Genomic DNA, 19,154 nt, shown 5'->3' with positions numbered 1-19,154 from the left:
GAGCTTCAATTAAAATAGACTTATTACCAGCTGACACAGGTTGTCGAATTTGCAAGAAGATGGTCACAGGCAACTATATGCTTCCCCCATTAAGAGAAACCTGAACATTTGGCACAGAGACTTCATTTTCCCTTCTCTGTGCAACATCTTTCTTGAGTAAACAACCCAATTTTCAGGACATGTCAGGTCAAGTGGAAAACAAGTAGCCCTGATGATGATATAGTCATGTGAAAAAGTAAGAACACTCCATGAAATGTTTTTTTTCTTTTCTTTTTTAAAATATACAGTATGTATTAATATATTAATATTTGCTCTTCACTGAAACTTTATCTAAAGATGAAAGGTGATGTGACTGAAGAAAAAAAAAGAGAATTCAATAATGCGATCATTTATTCAACAAAAACTTATTATTTCCATCTTGGGAAAAAGTAAGTACACCCTTGGTTTCAGTAACTAGTATTCCCCCTTTGGCAAACACAACGTCATGAAAACAGTTCCTTTAACTGTCGACCGGCCTCTGGGAGAAGAATTTGGCTGTTTCCTATCTTAAACAGTTGCTCTGGTAGTTGAGTCCTGGTTTTCCTAGATGAACTCGTTAAACTACGCATGCAATTCAGGCGAACAGGCTAGCAGCAGGTTAGGTTAGTCTACTAGCAAGCTATTCTGTGGTTGCATTGAAACACAGAACATCACTCTGTGACCAGCCGCGGTATCTTGCTTGGACTACTTAGCTAAAGGCACAATTCAGGAGTTGAAGTGCTGCTGGAAGGATCCAAGGGCATTTGCCCACCATGGCCAGAATGCCAGGACTCTGGCCTCCGTAAGTAACACAGGAGAGCGTGGCCTGGATCACATGGCGTCTGCTGAGTGAGCTGCCTTGCTGGTCCTCTTGCTGGATGAGGGACTAAAGCACAATGCCCACTGTCCCAGGCCACGGTGCTGAGTCACTAATAGTCACTAATGCTGTCCGCATGGCATGGTACTTGGAACTCCCTTTTGCCCAGTGCCAAATCTTACAGCCAGAGCAAGAGGGGAAAGAGCTGGGGCACACAAAGGATGTGGCGCTTCATGCATTTGGTTTGATGTCCAGAGGACTTGGCCACCCATGTTGTGACATCAGGTGTGACTTAGACAGGTGCCTATGCCTGATGACTGCAGACAAATGTTGTGAGAGCCTCCTGTTGTGCCAGGCCAGTTGTTTGGGTCGGAGGCAGAGAGGGCATCAGAGTGCAAGACGCAGTCAAGCCAGGGATCAGAGGCCTAGGGTCATTTTGGTAGGGACATGGGGCCTCCGACTCAATGCTCCACAAAGCATGGCGCCTGAGACCTACTACGCTCTCATCACCTCAACCCATGACCACAACTCTGGCAACAGGGCCAGGCTGCTGTAAGTAGGTGAGCAGCCTCTGCCTCACTGGCCCCAGTGGGTACAAGAGTAAAACAACCTACTGACCTTGAGGCCTCAGTTTGTGAGACTTTGCTCAGCTGACACGCAGGTAGACTATATGTCACATATGTGACTGTTTGTATAAGAGAGGGTAGTTTGTAAGGACATATCTACTTTGTTTACTACCACTGGCAGTCATCCAGGAACTCAAAGAACCACAGTTGCCTTAGCTTAATTTGTATTATATTACCTCTATCCATCCACATTGTTAAAATGTATCTCAAATATCTCCTTATCTAAATTTGCTGAAAAAGTCACTTTTCCTGGGGTGTACTTACTTTTTCACATGACAGTAAAATGAAGACACTGACTTACATTAAAAAAATGAAACTGAAGGGTTACAAACGAAACTGCTAAATCGCCGAAACGGCTCAAGACAGCCAGCTTCTTGCCATAATTAACGCCACTGTCGTAACAGACCGCAGTCACAAAGCAGAATGATTCCGGAATGCTGCAGCATTTCCAGCTGTTTTTCAAGGTATAACCTGACCCCAAGTATTGAAAGGTCAACAGGTAACAACTGCTGTAAAGTAACAATGGAAAATGTTACACTACTGGTGAACATTTAAGCTATCTATTGATGGGTTCTTTTGAGTGTGAACATATGCATTTATTTTCTCACAATTTTAGGTGGACTGGTCCACAATATTTGGCTGCACATGCATGTACATAAAATGCTGCTGCTGTATTTGACCAATGTTGATTGAGACTAAAAAATACACTAGATAAAGACACTCACAAGAAAAAAAATGCTGCCAGAGTCATTATTACACATCTTACATTTTGCATGCTTGTAAGTATGACAGTGAGGAAAAAAGGCCAGTCAATGCAGTTCTTTATTAAACCAAAGCCATTAGTGAAAAACTTATCATTTCCATCAGCAGCACTCAGAAGACTGCAGTAAACACTACTTCTGAAGTCCAGACACTTTAGATGACATAACAGTGTGTCGAGACATCCATTTTTTTTTTTATTTTTTTTTTTTATTTAAATCGCTGCAGATACAGAGGTCTGGGTTGCCATGTTAAACAAAACAAGCATATGTCATCACCATTATTGTTACACTGCCCAAACTACCATCTCTCAAACTGAACGGTTTATCAAATGATGTAGTGATCTGCCTTAGCTGAATGCTGAGTTCTGCCTTAGGTAGTTTTTTGGCATGTTTTGATGCATGCATGCATATCAACAGCAGGAAAACAACCTGAGCTGAACTGAAATAAAACTAAGTATATATTACGTTTATCAACACTCTCCTCAACTGCATGCAAAAACAAAAGTATTGCTGCCCTATGGTGGAGATTTATAAAGCCCAAATCTTACTCAGTAATTGTTAACTGCATCTATACTGACCTGTAAACATTACAACTCAAAACATTGTGCACAACACATAAGCTATTTGAGATAAAATGCACAACACATGAGCTATCTGGAATGAAAAGCAACCTTTTCAACTCTGAGGGTAAATTCAAACAACTGTGATGAAATTATGGGAAATATTTAAATCGAAAAGTGCAAACATTTGAACCGACATGACACCAATTTGTATTGAAAATATTTAGCAAACATTTCTGTTCTTGTGCATTTCATTATCAAACATAATAAGTGCTAACCTACCATGAGGAATAAAACACCATTTAACAACCTCATGTACCTTAATGGTCTTATGGCTTAAAGGTAAGTCCTGTCTTATGAATCCACATCTTCCCAGTGACATCCTGAAGCCAGTTTTACTGTTCTGACGCGGGGCAGTAGAACTGAATGACGGCGTACTTGCCGCTGGTCATCCAGTCTGGATCTTGGGAGGTGAGTTTCTCCGCTTGGCCTGGCTGAAGACCAACCTGTACGTTGGCCTTAAGAGTCCTAAGGCTACACAGTGGCGCAGGCCCAAAACCTCGCAGCGCAGTATCGAAGCCCACAGTGTGATCCCAGTCCCTGTCCCCAGTCAGCTTTCTGTAGTTGAGATCACCTTTAAACAGCAACAAATCTGCACCCTGCAGGGCCGCATACAGGTCAGGAGCATCAGCTGCCATGTCACAAAACTCATGGGGCTGTGTCCAGAAAGGATGGTCATGATAGGACCACACGCCCTCTTTCAGGTAGCTCTGCCACTGGACACCACTCTTTGACATCCACTTGTGATTGGCCGCCATGGTCTGCCGAATGGTCCATTGAAAATCATTAGCTGTGACATCAGAGACAAACCACGGGAAGGATTTGCCGTAAAAATGGACCTCACGGACAAGGCCAGATGACACCAGGAAATCTGCAAAGACCAAGTCAGTGACTAACTCAAAGCCAGCATTGTCTAGAATAATGTCCACTCTGGCTGCAGTGGATTTCCCTGGCTGTCCTTGCCTCTGGGTGGAAGTAAGAGTTGACCATACCATGTTGGAGTCATCCACCAAGATGAAGGGCTTTAAGCTGTTGAGGGAATCTATGGGACTGATCTTCTGTGAGTTGTCTTGGCCAGCCGAGATGGAGAGATCACACTTGTTTCCCCATAGAGAAACCTAGGAAGAGTCAAATAAAAAACTTAAACCTGAGCTTGTTTTTCCACTGAAAATGACAGCACCCTGAGGGGAGATTGATGGAGGGGTGAGTCTGAGCAACAACATTAATGTTGCAGGTAGTGAAACCAGAACGCTGTCTTAAAAGATGCTAAAATGAGCTGAAGAGAGGGAGCAGAGTCTGGTAATTATTATCTCTGGGTTTATCACTCCGAGCAACCTGTTCACATTACACACCATCAATTTAACCATTGTTGATATTAAAATACTAAGCGGTGCAACTTTTAACTTCACTCGCTTGTCATGTCTTGAGCTTTTACTCAAAATACTGACCTGTAATAGTTTGTTAAAATGCTCTAACAGCTGATTCTTAGAGAGATCCTCCATGTTCTTGTTGACATCCTCCAAGTACGTGCATAAGGTCATCACAGCCTGCTGAGACTCAAAAAAGCTCTGAGTCTTACTCTCATTAAAGACATCGTAGTCACTGATTGGAGGACTGAAATAAGCAGAAATAAAATCATGATTGGATGAGAAATAGAACGCAATATAAAACCACAAGAAAAGACATACTTCTCCTTAGGCTGGGAAATGAACCAAGTCACATTTCTGTTTATTAGCAAATACTCTAATTTGTAATGGCGTAACATCCTTGAAGACTTATTTCAATAATGAGAACATTGACACTCTAAAGTAATATGAGGAAGTTACTATGCTGGATTGTTTAATATTGTTAAGCCCATAAGACATACACAAAAGTAGGAAATAGGGCAGCGATAAAAGGATCCCATTAAAAGATATCAATGTATCTTACTTGAGCCAGAGGGCCTCCTGTATCCTGCGGTACATGTAGCACTCCACATAAAGCCATGGAGACTTGAACCAGCTGACAGACTCCTGGTCCCCTTGCTGTCTCTGGTGTCTCTTCAGGTACTGGTTCCAGGACTCTGTGTCTTGCAGGCCGTCTGTCAGTGGCAGTACTGGCTTATCAGTTTGTAGTTCATTCCTCATCTTAGACAGCAGAGATATTGTTTGCTTCTCTGCTACGATACCCTCCTAAAGGAAAACAGTTTCAAATGAACCTCATAATTTCGGAAGTAGTTACAGAAATCAGCCCGAATTCAGCCAATCAATAACAACTCTTACCTCTCCATATTCTTCAAAAAACTTGTTTTTGTTGCGATGTATTGTATCTATAACTTTGGTCAGGATGGTCGGCAACCGGTCTCTCACAGTCAAATAAGCAAATGACCTGCCGAGAAACGACAGATCCATTAACGCTACACTGACACTTCCTCAAACATTAGCAGGTGTAAGCTAACCACCTCATTAGCCTAGCAAGATGTAACTTTAAAGACAGCCCTTGCTTTGCAGACATTTCGACAGCAAAACTGATATGTACTAGCGTAACAGTGCCCTCACAATATATTTATTTTAAGTTAACTTTGTCATTGGCATATGTGTGCATTTGTACAATTACCAACTTAATGAATTTCTGTTAGCAACAAGCTAACACTGCTGGTTTGTATGACAGTCTTTACGTTATGTAGCCGTTTAAGTACAACAACATAGTTTCACCGATTATTTAGCATAACGACAAAAAGCTAAATCAGCTGTGGACATACCCAACCACTTTGGCAGACAGTGAAGGGGGAACTCCGTGCACAGTCTGATCCGCCGCCATCATTTTTGCCGTAGGACACTGTTCAAATTAAAACTTTATGCATAGAATTTCCAGGACAGGAACAAAATCTGAGGCTCCGCTTGAAGCTTGAACGCGAAGTGAAACGTTTGTGTTTCTGTGGCTGTTACCCGACAAGACAGGTTGCATCAGACTACCAAAGATCCTGTTTCTGGTACACATATTTTAGATTTTAACATTTGTTTCCTGGTTCCCTGTAGTTATCTCTTTTTTCATATACGATGCTGCCCTCTGCCGGTTAATTTGTAAACTGCAATGACAAGTTGCGTGTCCCATGCATGTTGTTGCTGCCATTCTTTTCTAAAGACGCAACATCGCGCTGTGTTAATTTCTTACTGTCTCTGTAGCCTACCACACATCAGCTCTCAGTGTGAAACACTTCAAAATGAGTCTTATCTGGAGCGGCTCGAGGAGTGGCACGCGCTGCCGCATTGCGCATGGCATTCTGTTGTTGCAGCTGCACCTCGAGCATCCCGTGTTGTCCAGAGCAACGGTTGTCATGGATACATTGATTCACCCTATCAGAAAAGGGCAGAATTCGAACCCCCGAGGCTTTTTGGCGGGAAAGGAGGAGGGGTAGCACGCGATTTTGTTACAGAAAGCATTTTTCTACTGAGGCTGGAAACCCTGAATTAAGACTAATACACCTGATGTGGATGTGCAGCATAGTGTGCCCAGTGTGGTTAAGTCATTTGTGGGTTTAAATAATAGGTTTATGCAGTGTGTTAAAATACTCTCCCAGCAAATTACATAGGTCTGTATTTTTGGGAGACATACGTATTTTCTTTGCAAAATGTCTGTGTCTGATTATACTGACTTCTAAAATAAAAGGATTAAACACACTGGTGCCTTGAGGAGGCACACCCTACACTAGCCCCAGCGTTGGACAAAGTAAGAGCACAGGAAACTAAAGGATCAAGATCACATAAGGTTCACGGTCCACTTTGTAGTTAAGAACCGGGATGGCCTCTCTACTCTTGATTCTCTTTTTGGAGAACATGACCAATTGATTGGCTGCAGCCACCATTACTGAGCTGGAGAAATACGCATATCAATTAATTCTGCTCTCTCTCTCTCTCTCTCTCTCTCTCTCTCTCTCTCTCTCTCTCTCTCTCTCTCTCTCTCTCTCTCTCTCTCAGATCAGCCCCGGTCACTATGGGAACACGGCGGGCCGTTGTCAGGATGTGGGGTCCTTGGGAGTGGGAGTCCAGCTGCGTCCACCTCCGGTGTTCATCACCGCCGGCCTCCCATCCCCCCGCCGGGCCCCAGCCTGGCCGGATCTGTTTTTCTAAACCGAGAGAGGAGTGACTCACGACTCCGGTTTCAAAACAGGCCAAGATCGGGGGGGTAGTTAACGTTAAAAGCCCTGTTTAAACAGGTGTTTCAGCTCACCACGCAGTCACGTCTCGCGCAGCAGCACGCTTTTTGAAGTATTTCATTTGAGCGACTAAATGTGTTGTATGTAAAGTCGCTGAAAATCGTGCACTGACGTCAGGATTGGCCAAGTCAGACGCAAATCCCCCCGTTTTCAAGCGATTTCATGCAGACTGGGCTGTTGGTTTTCAAAATGCATCATTGCAGGAAAAATCAATTTAGTGGAAACCAGTGGCAGCGCAGTCATGTGAATGTCCAGTCTGCATTGAATAAACCGTCTTGAGAAGAAGCCACTGGAGAGAGATTTAGAGGGCATGAGAAAGCCATATTAACAGAGGCAGACATGGGTAAATATTTTTACCTTGGCAGAGCATTATCAGAGAAATCTATTGACAAGAATGTATTGATTTTAGTGATGGAAAACAGTGAGCCAGTGTGGTAACTCTTTATCTGCTTCTTTCAATGAACCCCTGCTGTGGGCCTTTTCAGCAAAGTAAACATGCTTTTGTTCTGCTGTCATTAACACTAACAATTGCTCTGACAGTGGTCTCAACCAGTGCTTGTTTGTGAAACATTCTGTGTCTCCGCAGGCCTAAATTTTCACGAGCTAGTTTCAGTTATGTTGTGGAAAATATCAGATCTATGTGGGTCTGTTGACAGGACAGAGACTTTAAGGTCCTCGGGCCCTGCTTCACAGGCATTTCTGCCCCCTCCCATGTCTCCCGTCTCCATTTACAGACAGACTCTCCACCCATTCTGCCCTGCAAGCGTTTTCAGAGAGCTACAACTTGCTTAGTCCGGTCCTCCTGTGGACTCCCTGCCCTGAGGCTGAAGTGCAACTCTAAAATGAAAGGTCTGGGGGGAAAAATACTGTTTACACTGGAACAACATCCACCAACTCACTGGTGACAAAATCTGATGAAAAAATATTGATGTGACTCCAAAGTGCATTTGTGAAAAGGTCCTCCTACACTTCCTCTGCCTCTGAACAGGCAGTGTGTGGTTTGGTTAAAATCTATTTCCAAGAGCTCTGCTGCTTCCTTCTGATACTTCTTTATATTTCAGGTAACCTTTTGTTGAGATGACAAACAGCTGAAACTTAGGACCCCATTAAAGGTATGCAACAAGCAGGGGGTGATTACTCCTTTCACAAAAAAAGCAACAATTCACAAAAATTATTTGCTGTTGGTGTGATTTGCTTATTTAAGGTTACCTACAGTAGGTCTAGGAGACTATTTGCAACAAGGGATTTACGCAGGTCTGCCTCTACCTGACTGTGGTACATAAGGATGACCACAGCTTACAACCCCTATTCCAAAAAAGTCTGGACACTGTGTAAAACGCAAATAAAAACAGAATTAAGAACTACAAACTATGACCAGTATTTACAGTGACCAGTACAGCCTCGTCTGAATTGTCAAACAGGCAGGAGCTGTTTTCAGTATCTCATGTCATAAAGTTAATGAGAGTTGTGCGGGAATTAGGTACTATTTGTGTGAAGCAAATGGATGGCTCTATCAATAGCAACAACTTTCCTGAAGGAAGGGAATATGTAGGTGTTCCTTTATTTGCACAGATCATTCACACCCTGCTTCTACAAGCAGGCCTACGGTAAGATGAAAGCCTTTCCGAGGGTGAATCCAAACCGTTCCCGAAAAACAGAACAAATGAACATTTATCCTTTTATATGAAGCACTTCACATCTGCCTCAGATGCTGTGCTTCATTATCCTAACATGTGCAATTAAATTTTCCCCCACTAGCAATACATTTCTATAGTTGATTTTTTTTATTCTTTATTGTATTTTATTATTCCCTTCTCTGTCTCCTTTTATATTCCTGATACTAGTGCTGCTGCCTGTAACACCCTAATTTCCCCTATAGGGGATAAATAAAGTGTTATCTTATGGTGACTTGTGGCACACACTTGCCTGACTCATTGTATTTGTCACATTACATTGTTAGATGGTGTTGATGACAGATTGTACTATTGAAGTAAAAATGCAATGCCTCAGCGTATGCTCTGAATATAGTGGATAATTCATAATTCAAGGTTTTCAACTACACAAACAAAAAACGTCTTAAGGTAAATAAGTATGTGTCAGTTTATGTCTTTGACAGCCAATCTTCAGAGAACACAATTAATCACACTTGACAAGAAACGTTTTATCAAGAAAGCAAATTTACTCAAACCAAATTTTATTGAAATGTGATATCTTACAACAATAAAAAGTTTTGTAATTGATGCTGGTATGTCAGTAGTGATTTATCAGTGACCTCATATTTTGGATTATTTTATCTCCTTGCATCACACGAGTCTTGTGTGTCTCGTTAGTTATGCAGGAGTTAAAAGGGGGAAAGCCACATAATCGTGGCCATGCAGATTTTTATCTCTGGGCTATGAAAATATTCGTTATTAAAGCTACAACCTTGCTTTGGTATCAGCATAATATCCACTGAAATTATGCATACGCTCACACTAACTATGTGTATACTTCCTTTTCACTTGTTGTGTTAGCTTAAAAGGTACAAACGCAGATGCAAATACGAGGCAACTGTGCGCAAAGGCAGCGTTATTTTAATTATTTCAGAGACACAGGCTGTGAGACAACACACATAACGTTACTCTCACTTCGGTTTTAGGTTGAACGTGTCGTTAACGGCAGCAGCCCGGTGAGAACGTCGCTGTTAGCTGTTTGTGTTCGAACTCACCGAAAAAAGGAGAAAAAAAAAGAAAGAAAAGCTGGCGGCGGTTAGACAGTGCGGGAAATTAACGTTAACTCAACCGCCCCCTTGCTCAACGGATTTTTTTTTACAACGGCTGTTTTTTTTTTTTTTTTTTTTTTGGCTGGTTTTTACCCACAGTCATGTGATTGTAACGTAAAACCCCTAACCGGAAAACAGCGACGGACGACCCTCTCCACCGCCAACGAATGCTGCGTTCGCGAGGAACAGTACAAGCTGCTGCGAGCCCAGAGAGGACGGACGAGTCCCCGGTAACAAACAAACAACGGCGACACGGCAAACTCCACGAATTTACGCGGAGTGCAGGTATGGCTGCGTTTGGTATACTCACCCGCTCGTTTACTGGTAGTGTTACGTTATTTTGGCTACTTGCGTGCGTTTTGGCCATCTGTAATTGTCACGGGGAAGTTAAAAGAAACGCATTCGTGACTAACCCCATCCCCCTTGCGTCTCGCTCCCCGTCTGTGTGTGTTGTGTGCGCGCGCCGCCCCCCCGCGTGCGTGCGTGCATGCGTGCATGTCCGTTTTCTCGCGCTAGCAATAGCAACCGAGAGCGACCCGAGGCAGAGGCAGCAGTCCGTGTAGGCGCGCTCGTTTTGTATGGTCCCTGCGTTCAAAGCTTAAAGCACTTGAGCTGTTATTTTCTTTGCTCGTTATTAAACCGTTTTATTCCCACAGCGTGTTTACCTTCCTCTCATGCCCCCCGCACACGCAGTTTTAACGGTGTATTTTCAGAATAACAGAAAATCTCACTACGGAAGTAAGTGTTCCACGTGTCTACATCTATCAGGGGCGGTGCTTTATTGTTGCTAACAAGTTAGTATTGATCAACACATGGTAACGGACTGTGGCTATCTTACTGCATCATGTGAATTGGAGTTGACTTCACGTGGTCAGTCGTTGAGTGGTGCCATGCTAAATTGTGGCAGTCATATTCATAATACTTTCTTCAGAAAACTTAAGAGGTCCGTGCAGCCACCAAGCAGCCATGCCGGGGGGCTCTTAGGATGACCTATATGCAAAGCACACCCATGTTTTCTGATGTTACACTGCTCGAGTAAAGCCTTTCTGGGACAATGCAAATCCTACAGGGAAGAGAAAAATCCTGGCAAACAGCTTTAACAAGAAATTGGTGTAAAGCTGATCCTCCAGAAAAAGAGCAATTGCTTGATATTCTTAGGGGATTTAATCGACGCAGAAGTGTCTGGATGCGAATAACTGGCAGTGAATATGTCTTGCACCACTGTCAGGTGTTGTAAAGTATAGATCTGTGTAGCTCACTAAAATTTGAACAGCCATCTTCAAGGGGTGCAACAGATAAAAAGTTGTAATCGTAACCATTAATGAACATATATTGTTTGTTCGAGGCATTGGGATGCTGCAGGGAGGGGTGAGCAGCTGCAGGTTCAGTCTACAGCACTGACGGCGAGTACCCTCAGTTCCAAGTTTGTTGGTTTGTTTGTTTGTTTGTTTTTTTTAAAGATACACCTATATAAAACCAACAGTCCTGCAGTATGGTTTTGTTTTGATAGAACATTTGCACGAGGGTTGGGGACCCCTGCATTAAAATGGATGTCGACTGAAATAGTCAGGGAACAGCCTACTTCCTGTGAGCAAGACTATGAAGGTTATAATGATGAGTTTTTGTCTGTCCTAGTCTTGACATAAATGGCATCGCAGTCTGTGGCTGAAACTAACATGTTTTCATTATCGATTCATCTGCCAACGATTTTCTATGAAACAGATTGTTTTGAACTAGGGTGACGTTTCCATGATGCATTTGAGTTGCTTGTTTTGTTCCATGAACAAAGTTCATAACCCCAGCATGTTGAATTTACTGTCATATATGACTAAAACAAGCAGCACGTTTCACATTTTAGAGACTGAAACGGTGTTCAGCATTGTGCAGTTATCAGAATAGCGGCCAATGAGTTTGCTAATTGACTAATTGAATAAATGAGCAATTGTTTCAGCTCTCATTTAGTTTCTACACCATGACAAAAATGAGGAGTATAAAACATTACAAACTCCCCTTTTTATGAGATAATACAATCCAACAGCAGCACAAACTACAGCCTCAAAATGGCCAAAAAGTTGAATCAACACAAATGTTAGAAACACCCCCTCAGTTTCAGCAAAAACTGGATTTTTGTAACCTTTATTAAGGTGGGCTTTAGTTTAGTAATTGTTAATGGGTATTTCACATTTTCAGTGCCTGCTGTAGCAGTGCCCCCCATTGCATAAGATAAGGAAACAAGCCTTTTCCTGGAGCGCTGCAGTGGCAGCATCTTTGCACTCTGACCTCTTTGATGAAATACATATGTGTCAAGGGCGTCTTCATTGTTTTTGTAACCAGCAGAGTGTACACAGAGTTATAAATTTCAGGTTACCTAAGGTAAATTAGCAGCATCTTCCATCTCCATACCTTTGCTAAGCTGTGGAGAAAGTGTTGAAGAAAGGAGATTCGCCCTGCCCACGGGGCTGTTTCCATTCCCCACTAAAAGGGGTAAAACCAGTTCTGCTTTTGGAATGTGTGTCAACACCCATAACCTGATCATGTGATGGCCTGAAGCCCTTGTAGTCCTCCAGTGACCTTTGGGGTCAAAGACACCCATCTCATTGGTCAGCAGAATGCACAAAGCTCTGTCCCTTGAGACTGAGTCTGGACTGCTTGGGCTCCATCGGAGCCAAGCATAGACAAGAGCTGTAGAGACAAATATATCATGAATAAATAAAACCTACATCATCTGCTTCTGTTTGTGTCTCACTGATATTTGCAGCCCAGAACCAGAATCAATTTCTGTACAAGTCTTCATTAATTAGGGGGAATAAATGACATATGAGGTCTATCAGAATAGTTTGGATCTGTAACTTTGTGTCACAGAAATGTGTTTAATCATAAGCATACCACCATTTGAAGGGATTATGTGAGATTCTTGAAATTGTCAATAGGGAACCCTCTCTGTCTGTGTGCACAGCTGGTTTAAAGACCAGTAAGGCTGGTAAGACAGTAAGACACTTTTGTTGTCATTGTTTTAAAACTATCTGCTTAATTATAACAAGAATATTCCCCATGTCCTGGAACAATTTTGGATTCACAAATAACTTGTTTTTACTCTTACTCACCATTGCAAAACAAGTCCAAATACTGGGAATGAACAAATTAGATCAAGATGTTGTCTTGCTCCACAGTACCATTAATTGGCATCATTTTCTGTGACAGTGGTGCTAGACAGATCGTCTCCAGCATCATAAAATGATTCTTTGCTGCCTTAAGTTGGTCTTTACAAGGCCGTTAGATCACCACTGTCAGCCTGACTCTCTGTGGTCACAAGAAACTCTGGTCTTCTTCCAGACAGGAAACTCATTGCTGCTTGTGTGTGTGTCTCTGTGTGACTTTGTGCAGGTTGAAGAATGGAGTTGGCCAACCATGGTCTTATCCTGCTGCAGCAGCTGAACGCTCAGAGGGAGTTTGGCTTCCTGTGCGACTGCACTGTGGCTATCGGAGATGTCTTCTTCAAAGCCCACAAAGCTGTCCTCGCTGCCTTCTCCAACTACTTCAGAATGCTCTTCATTCACCAGGACAGGTACAGGAGGAATGTATTCATGGTGGCATCTGGCACACGCTCAGTACCATGCTAAGATACTTTTTGTTGTCACATCAGGGAATTTACCAAATTATGCTGTGAAAACCTCGAGGCACCGCGACAAAATCACGTTTCCTAGTTCTCATGTTGTCAAACAATGAAGGTCTTTTTCTCTGTAGTTAAGCACCAGACTGATCTAAATCTTTTTAGTGTGATGACCCACAGCTAATGTCATTGTTCGATCAAGGTACAGATTGAGGGGACAAATTGGAGGGTCTGTAATAGGGATGCACCGATCCGATATTGGTATCGGTCCTAATATTGAAGAATATTCTAGATCGGGTATCGTGACATTGGGCCCGATACCTAGGGGCCGATCTATTCAGTCTAACCCTATGCTATAGGCGCTGTGAGGGGCGTCATGCATCATTTATGAGATGTGACCCCCGCTCCCATTTAAAAAATAGGAAAGAAATGTTTAAGTCAAGTCTGATGCACAAAAGAATGATCCCAGTCTTTTCCACACAATGAGGAATACCATTTGTTAGGTAGGTCTTTTTCTGTATCGGTATCGGCGGATCACTAAACCTCAGATATCGGTATCGGAGGTGATAAAAGTGTATCAGTGCATCCCTACTCTGTAAGGGCATGAAGATCAAAACATGGTATCTGTGCTGCCCTGAGTATGTGTATGAGATTCCCTCTGTGAAGAATAAACAGATTTATTCACATGCAAGCTTTCAACGACCTGTGACCTGTGACTTCAACATGTTTTGTCTCATATGGTAAAGAAATTAGGAGCTCCGTCTCTGTTGTCATTCCCTGTTGGTCTGAAACCCTTCAGACATCATCATTAGTTAACTGCTGTCTTTTCTGTTTCAGTGACTGTGTCCGCCTGAAAGCTGCTGACATACAGCCAGATATCTTCAGCTACCTCCTCAACCTGATGTACACAGGCAAGCTTGCGCCCCAGCTGATAGACCCTGCGCGGCTGGAGCAGGGGGTCAGATTCCTGCATGCCTATCCACTCTTGCAGGAGGCCAGCCAGTCTGCGTATTCACACCCTGAGCACAGCATCAACCTGTCCACCTCCCTCTACGGCATCCAGATCTCCGACCAGCAGGTAGCGCTGTCAGCTAGGGTTCCCACTCGACGGCAGCTCTCCTCGCCGTTCGACATGGAGCAGCTCAGCTCGGAGGGGAAGTGTTTGTCCACACCAGCTGCCACAGCTTCATATGCAAATTCCTTACCGTCCAAGTTAACTTCCTCACCCCTAGACCTGGAGGCGTCAACGAGCGGCGTCAAGCCTACAGTTGAGGAAGGGGGAATGGACTTGGGAAGTGCAGATGGCTCCTCAGCCAATGCCATCCTCCATGTAAAGCCCAGCATCATGAAGAGGAGTTCCTCCTTTAGGAAGCATTACACCTGTCATCTGTGCGGCAGCCGATTCACCCAGAGAAGCCTGCTGAGAGAGCATCTCCTCCAACACACCCATGCTCTGCAGCAGGCGCCAGCTGAGCCCAGCAACGCACTCTCACCTGTCATGACTGGAGAACATAGCATGCTAGAGGTAGAGGGGGTCCTCAAGGGAAGCAAGTTGGGGTTAAGTGCCTCGGCATCCACCACAGCAGTAGAGATAATCAGCGACAGCGAGCAAACGCCTGTTTCAGGTACCAACTCGGACTCTCCCCGAGCAGAGGTGTCCACGTCCAGCTGGGGGGTGGGAGGATTAAATTCTCAGGCTGACACACCGCCTCCGTCAGACATTGCGGACATCGACAACCTGGAGAGCGCCGACTTGGACAGGGAGGTGAAGCGGCGGAAGTACGAGTGCTCCACCTGTGGGCGCAAGTTCATTCAGAAGAGCCACTGGCGCGAACACATGTACATCCACACGGGCAAGCCCTTCAAATGCAGCGCGTGCGGCAAGAGCTTCTGCCGGGCCAACCAGGCGGCCCGTCACGTGTGCCTGAACCAGGGGGCCGACACCTACACCATGGTGGACCGACAGAGCATGGAGCTGTGCGCCGCAGGCGACGACGGCAGCCAGATGGAGGCGATGTTCTCGGGCTCGTCAAAGCCTTACAAGTGTAACATTTGTGCGACCACCTTCTCCAGTCCCAATGAGGTGATCAAACACTTGTGCTTCACCCAAGGAGGTTTAATGGGGCTGCAGGGAAACACGGGCGCAGGGATGCTGCTCCAGCGTGAAGAGTTTTCCAAAGATGAAGGCTCTGATTTGTCCAACTCTGGCACCCCACTGGAACCCATAAAGACTGAGGAAATCCTCGTAGAGTAGTGCCAAAAACTGTCGATTTGTCCTTTTTAACACGTATGTTTATTTTCTAAGTTATGGTTAATAGGTAAGCTGAAGGTGAAGTTAGTCAGGGTATGTATGTTAGAGGCTCTCAATCTATTAAAACTTTTTTTTCTTTTATCTTCCCCCTTTTTTTGGTACAGTATTTTGGAATTTTTTTGGCCCCAAGTATGAAAAAAATATGTTAAATAGTAAAATAAATAGCCTGTAGCGCATCGTTAGAAAAGCAAATAACATTGAAATATGAGTCAAGGCTTAAGTTGAATACCAATGAGGGAGAGGAAGTAGCTATCACCTTGTGTCATCTCATCATGTAATTGTCGGTGCATATTGGTATTAGACGCTCACGTCAGGCTGCACCACATTGTATTCGTCCTTAAGAGCTACTGTTGTGGTGAGCGGACTTTTGAGCATGAGAGGAAGAGGAAGCTGAGACAGTTCCGGAGCAGACAGCAGGTTGTGAGATGAGTGGGCTGCGTTAGATCTGCCCTCCCTCTGGAGTTGCACACAAGAGTCTTTTCTTCTTTGTCATAAGTGAGATGCTGTTTCTGCACATCAGGTATAGATTATAAGACAATCTGCGCTCCTCTTTTGACGAGATGCCCCATAGCCAGAAAGTACATTCGTCTTCCACTCGTGTTTTGGTTCACTCAGCAGAATGAATACCTTGAGAAGTAATGACCATTATTCGCTTCCCCCTCAGCAACCGTTTAGTTGTTTTACTTGTGTTTTGTTAACTGTGCTAAGCGTGATTATGGTTCCTGTGTCATTATGCCATATTAAAGCACAATTGCTCTTCACAATAAGAGTCTGGCCACTGAAAGTTGGTCACAACGAGCAAGAATGGTTTACAGTTGAGCCACGTTTATTCTTGTTTGACTCACTTTTACTTATTTTGTGTGACTCTTCGGTAACTGAAGAAGCATCATGTTCCATTCAAACACGCATACCTTGATGGGAAGCTGTCCTGTACAGTATTGTACATCTTGTCTTTGTATAATTTGCTTTAATCTACTTCTAAAAGCCCTTAATATTTGTTTGACATGCTTTTCTAATTTTATATACAATGCTATATTTACAAAGATTATATTGCAAAAGTTCTATGTATATTGATAGACAAATAGCTTTCAAAATAGGATAACATTTGGTTTAGCAAAGGTTTATGTATTAGGGATGGGCATGATGAATTTATCTTTAACTTCCTCAAGAAATAGGTAAAAAGAGGTTAGAATTGAAAAAGACAGTTTGGGATTTTAAGCCTCTTCCCCTAATTGCTAACCTCCTTATTCATTTTATGCAAAGGGAAACATTTTCTGTGTCTCATAAGACCCTCTGACATTTATATCTGTTAGTTTGGTAGTGTAACAGTAGTCATTTATTTAAAAAACAAAACAACAAAAAAAAACGGGAAAGAATATGCAGGTGAACAAGGTCGTAGAGTCTGAATGCTCCACCTGTGAGTGTTGAAGTCACACGAGCTCAGGCAGCGTTAGCACAGCGAGCGTTAGCTTTAATGACAAGCTGTTATATAAAATGACATCTCTCTTCATTTACCCGACTGTCCGGATACATGTGTGTTATGGGAATCTTTAAAAAAAAAAAGAAGCTATTTATTATAAGTTACAGCAACACCAACTGTTTGAGATAACAGGAACATGTTCTATGTACTACTGATGACTGGACATTATGAAGAATCTTTACATACATGTTCAATTGATGTGTAGCAGTTGTATAATTTGTCTTGCTGAAGCATGTGAAGCGTAACAGTAGCACAGGTAGCATAATGCAGGTTGTCTGGGAACAAAATGCTCAATTAGGCTCTTGTCAGGCCAAAATGGTCAGGTTTATGCAAATTTAAAACATATCAGCATCACGGTCTTCAGGGTGTTTTTTCTCATTGAGGTTACAACTTGTCAGGAAACGTATACATAACTCATAGAGATGCAGTGTTTTTTTTTTATCTATACATATGTGAATATTAAGATGAAGTTATTTTTGGGAGGCTTGTAAAACTGTCTTCATATTGTTCTTGATCCTTCTAGTGGAAAATAAATTCTACATTGTATTGCTATCGCTACGACATTGCCTTTTTTGATGCACAAACTATAAATTGTGGGGAGATGATGAGAGCTAACTAACTATACCCAATGCATATGTTTGCAAAAACCAAAATTATGTCTCTCAGTCTATTTGTGTTCCAAATTTCTACGAGGCAACAAGTCTGATAGTTATCCTGTTACCTGCCACAGCAGGGATAGCTAGACACACAGAGCAGTGCCATTTTTCAGAAGGCTGTAATATAATTATTATTTTAAAGCAACACAAAAGCTCATTAATGCGTATTGTACAACATTATTTTAAATGTAGTCTTTGCTGGTTGCTTCCATCTTTTACTTTTGTGAAAATATGAAAGACATGCCCATCCCTAGTATGCTTGATGTGTGTAGTTTTTTTTGTTGTTTTGTTTTTTTACCTTTGAGCCAATTTCACCCCGCCCATTGTCCAGTTCGGCTTAAGTGGGCTTTCTATACTTAAAATCCTACTATAAGTATTGAAAAGCAGTCACTGCTTTGATGCAATGAGCCCAGTGTTTGGCTAGATGGAGCTGTTTTTCTTATATGTCTACTCAGGTCTAGTGAGGAGGGAAGGCTGTCAAATTTGAAGTTATATCTTTCCTCGTGTTTTTGTGGTGTGGTTGCCAATGATATGACCGTCTTTGCCATAAGTCAATGTTCCCTCACATTTTGCTTAACAAAAAAAAAAAAAACCCACACAAATATCTGTGAATCTTACAAGTGTTTGGCATCGACTAACAGGGACGTTTGTTCGAGGGACTGAAACGCTGTACTACTGACATTCATCTCTCAGAGCTCAGCTGATGCACAGCATAAGGAAAAGTCCGACACCTTCCTCAGTGCAAGTTGTAACTGTTCTTCGTCCACGCCAGTCTTGTAACTTAACGGTCGTGTACGTGCGTTAAAACATCTCAGGAAGAGGAGACGTTTCACATTATCTTTTTCTGTCCTCTGTTTCCATCCCATGATCCTCCTCCCCAATGCCCATCTGACATCTACTGTGACCAATCTGTGTTCTCAGGAATGTGAGTAATTTTCTGTGTAAACAACTTTTTGTTTTTCAGTGAAGAATGAACAATAAAAACATGCCTTTTTATAACGGTGGATTGTCTTGTCTTTACCTCAACAGCTTTTTATTCATCCATCCAGCATTTCTAAGCAAACTGTAATGTAACTTAATTTCTGCTACAGCGACATATTTTCTATTATTACACCTGTGTTTACTGTCACTATCTGTGTTTACAACAGCCTCCACTAGAGTGAGTTGGAGCAGCTGACAAATACATTAATACTTACAGCTGCATATAATTAGTTATTATGTGTCATAGACCATTTACTAAATGTCTTACTATGCTTATAAATGCTAAATGGGGTTGCTGAGGGTCACCATTAAGTTAAT

The 19,154-nt window shown here is 42.8% G+C and overlaps 2 protein-coding genes across 3 annotated transcripts; one reads left to right on the top strand and one right to left on the bottom strand.

The window, feature by feature from the left end:
• Positions 1–2,265: 2,265 nt before the first annotated feature.
• On the bottom strand, positions 2,266–10,252 carry armt1 (acidic residue methyltransferase 1). 2 transcript variants are annotated; one of them, XM_070987111.1, is made up of 6 exons: positions 10,109–10,252; positions 5,583–5,659; positions 5,104–5,209; positions 4,772–5,013; positions 4,291–4,456; positions 2,266–3,960 (listed from the first exon to the last, which is right to left on the bottom strand). In XM_070987111.1, exons 1-6 carry the CDS (start codon positions 10,163–10,165, stop codon positions 3,178–3,180), a joined length of 1,431 nt encoding a protein of 476 aa, XP_070843212.1. In that variant the 5' UTR covers positions 10,166–10,252; the 3' UTR covers positions 2,266–3,177. The 2 variants fall into 2 exon arrangements, with proteins under 2 accessions (XP_070843212.1, XP_070843213.1); XM_070987112.1 differs by lacking the exon at positions 5,583–5,659 and having other exon boundaries at positions 10,109–10,234.
• zbtb2b (zinc finger and BTB domain containing 2b) lies at positions 9,674–17,286 on the top strand. The gene is made up of 3 exons (XM_070987110.1): positions 9,674–10,083; positions 13,183–13,363; positions 14,246–17,286. Exons 2-3 carry the CDS (start codon positions 13,191–13,193, stop codon positions 15,660–15,662), a joined length of 1,590 nt encoding a protein of 529 aa, XP_070843211.1. The 5' UTR covers positions 9,674–10,083; positions 13,183–13,190; the 3' UTR covers positions 15,663–17,286.
• The last annotated feature ends 1,868 nt before the right edge of the window (positions 17,287–19,154 follow it).

The sequence above is a fragment of the Chaetodon trifascialis genome, chromosome 19, assembly GCF_039877785.1.
Source record: "Chaetodon trifascialis isolate fChaTrf1 chromosome 19, fChaTrf1.hap1, whole genome shotgun sequence".
Classification (NCBI taxonomy): Eukaryota; Metazoa; Chordata; class Actinopteri; order Chaetodontiformes; family Chaetodontidae; genus Chaetodon; species Chaetodon trifascialis.
The sequence above is the reverse complement of the archived record's forward strand: the minus strand, read 5'-3'. Positions and strand labels throughout refer to the sequence as shown.

Coding starts and splice junctions, on each gene's coding strand:
- armt1 (XM_070987111.1), bottom strand. CDS start 10,165: ATGGCCAAAACGCACGCAAGTAGCCAAAATAACGTAACACTACCAGTA. Junction 5,014..5,103: donor TTTTTGAAGAATATGGAGAG/GTAAGAGTTGTT, acceptor GTTTTCCTTTAG/GAGGGTATCGTAGCAGAGAA. Junction 4,457..4,771: donor CAGGAGGCCCTCTGGCTCAA/GTAAGATACATT, acceptor TGCTTATTTCAG/TCCTCCAATCAGTGACTACG.
- zbtb2b (XM_070987110.1), top strand. CDS start 13,191: ATGGAGTTGGCCAACCATGGTCTTATCCTGCTGCAGCAGCTGAACGCT. Junction 13,364..14,245: donor CTCTTCATTCACCAGGACAG/GTACAGGAGGAA, acceptor TTTCTGTTTCAG/TGACTGTGTCCGCCTGAAAG.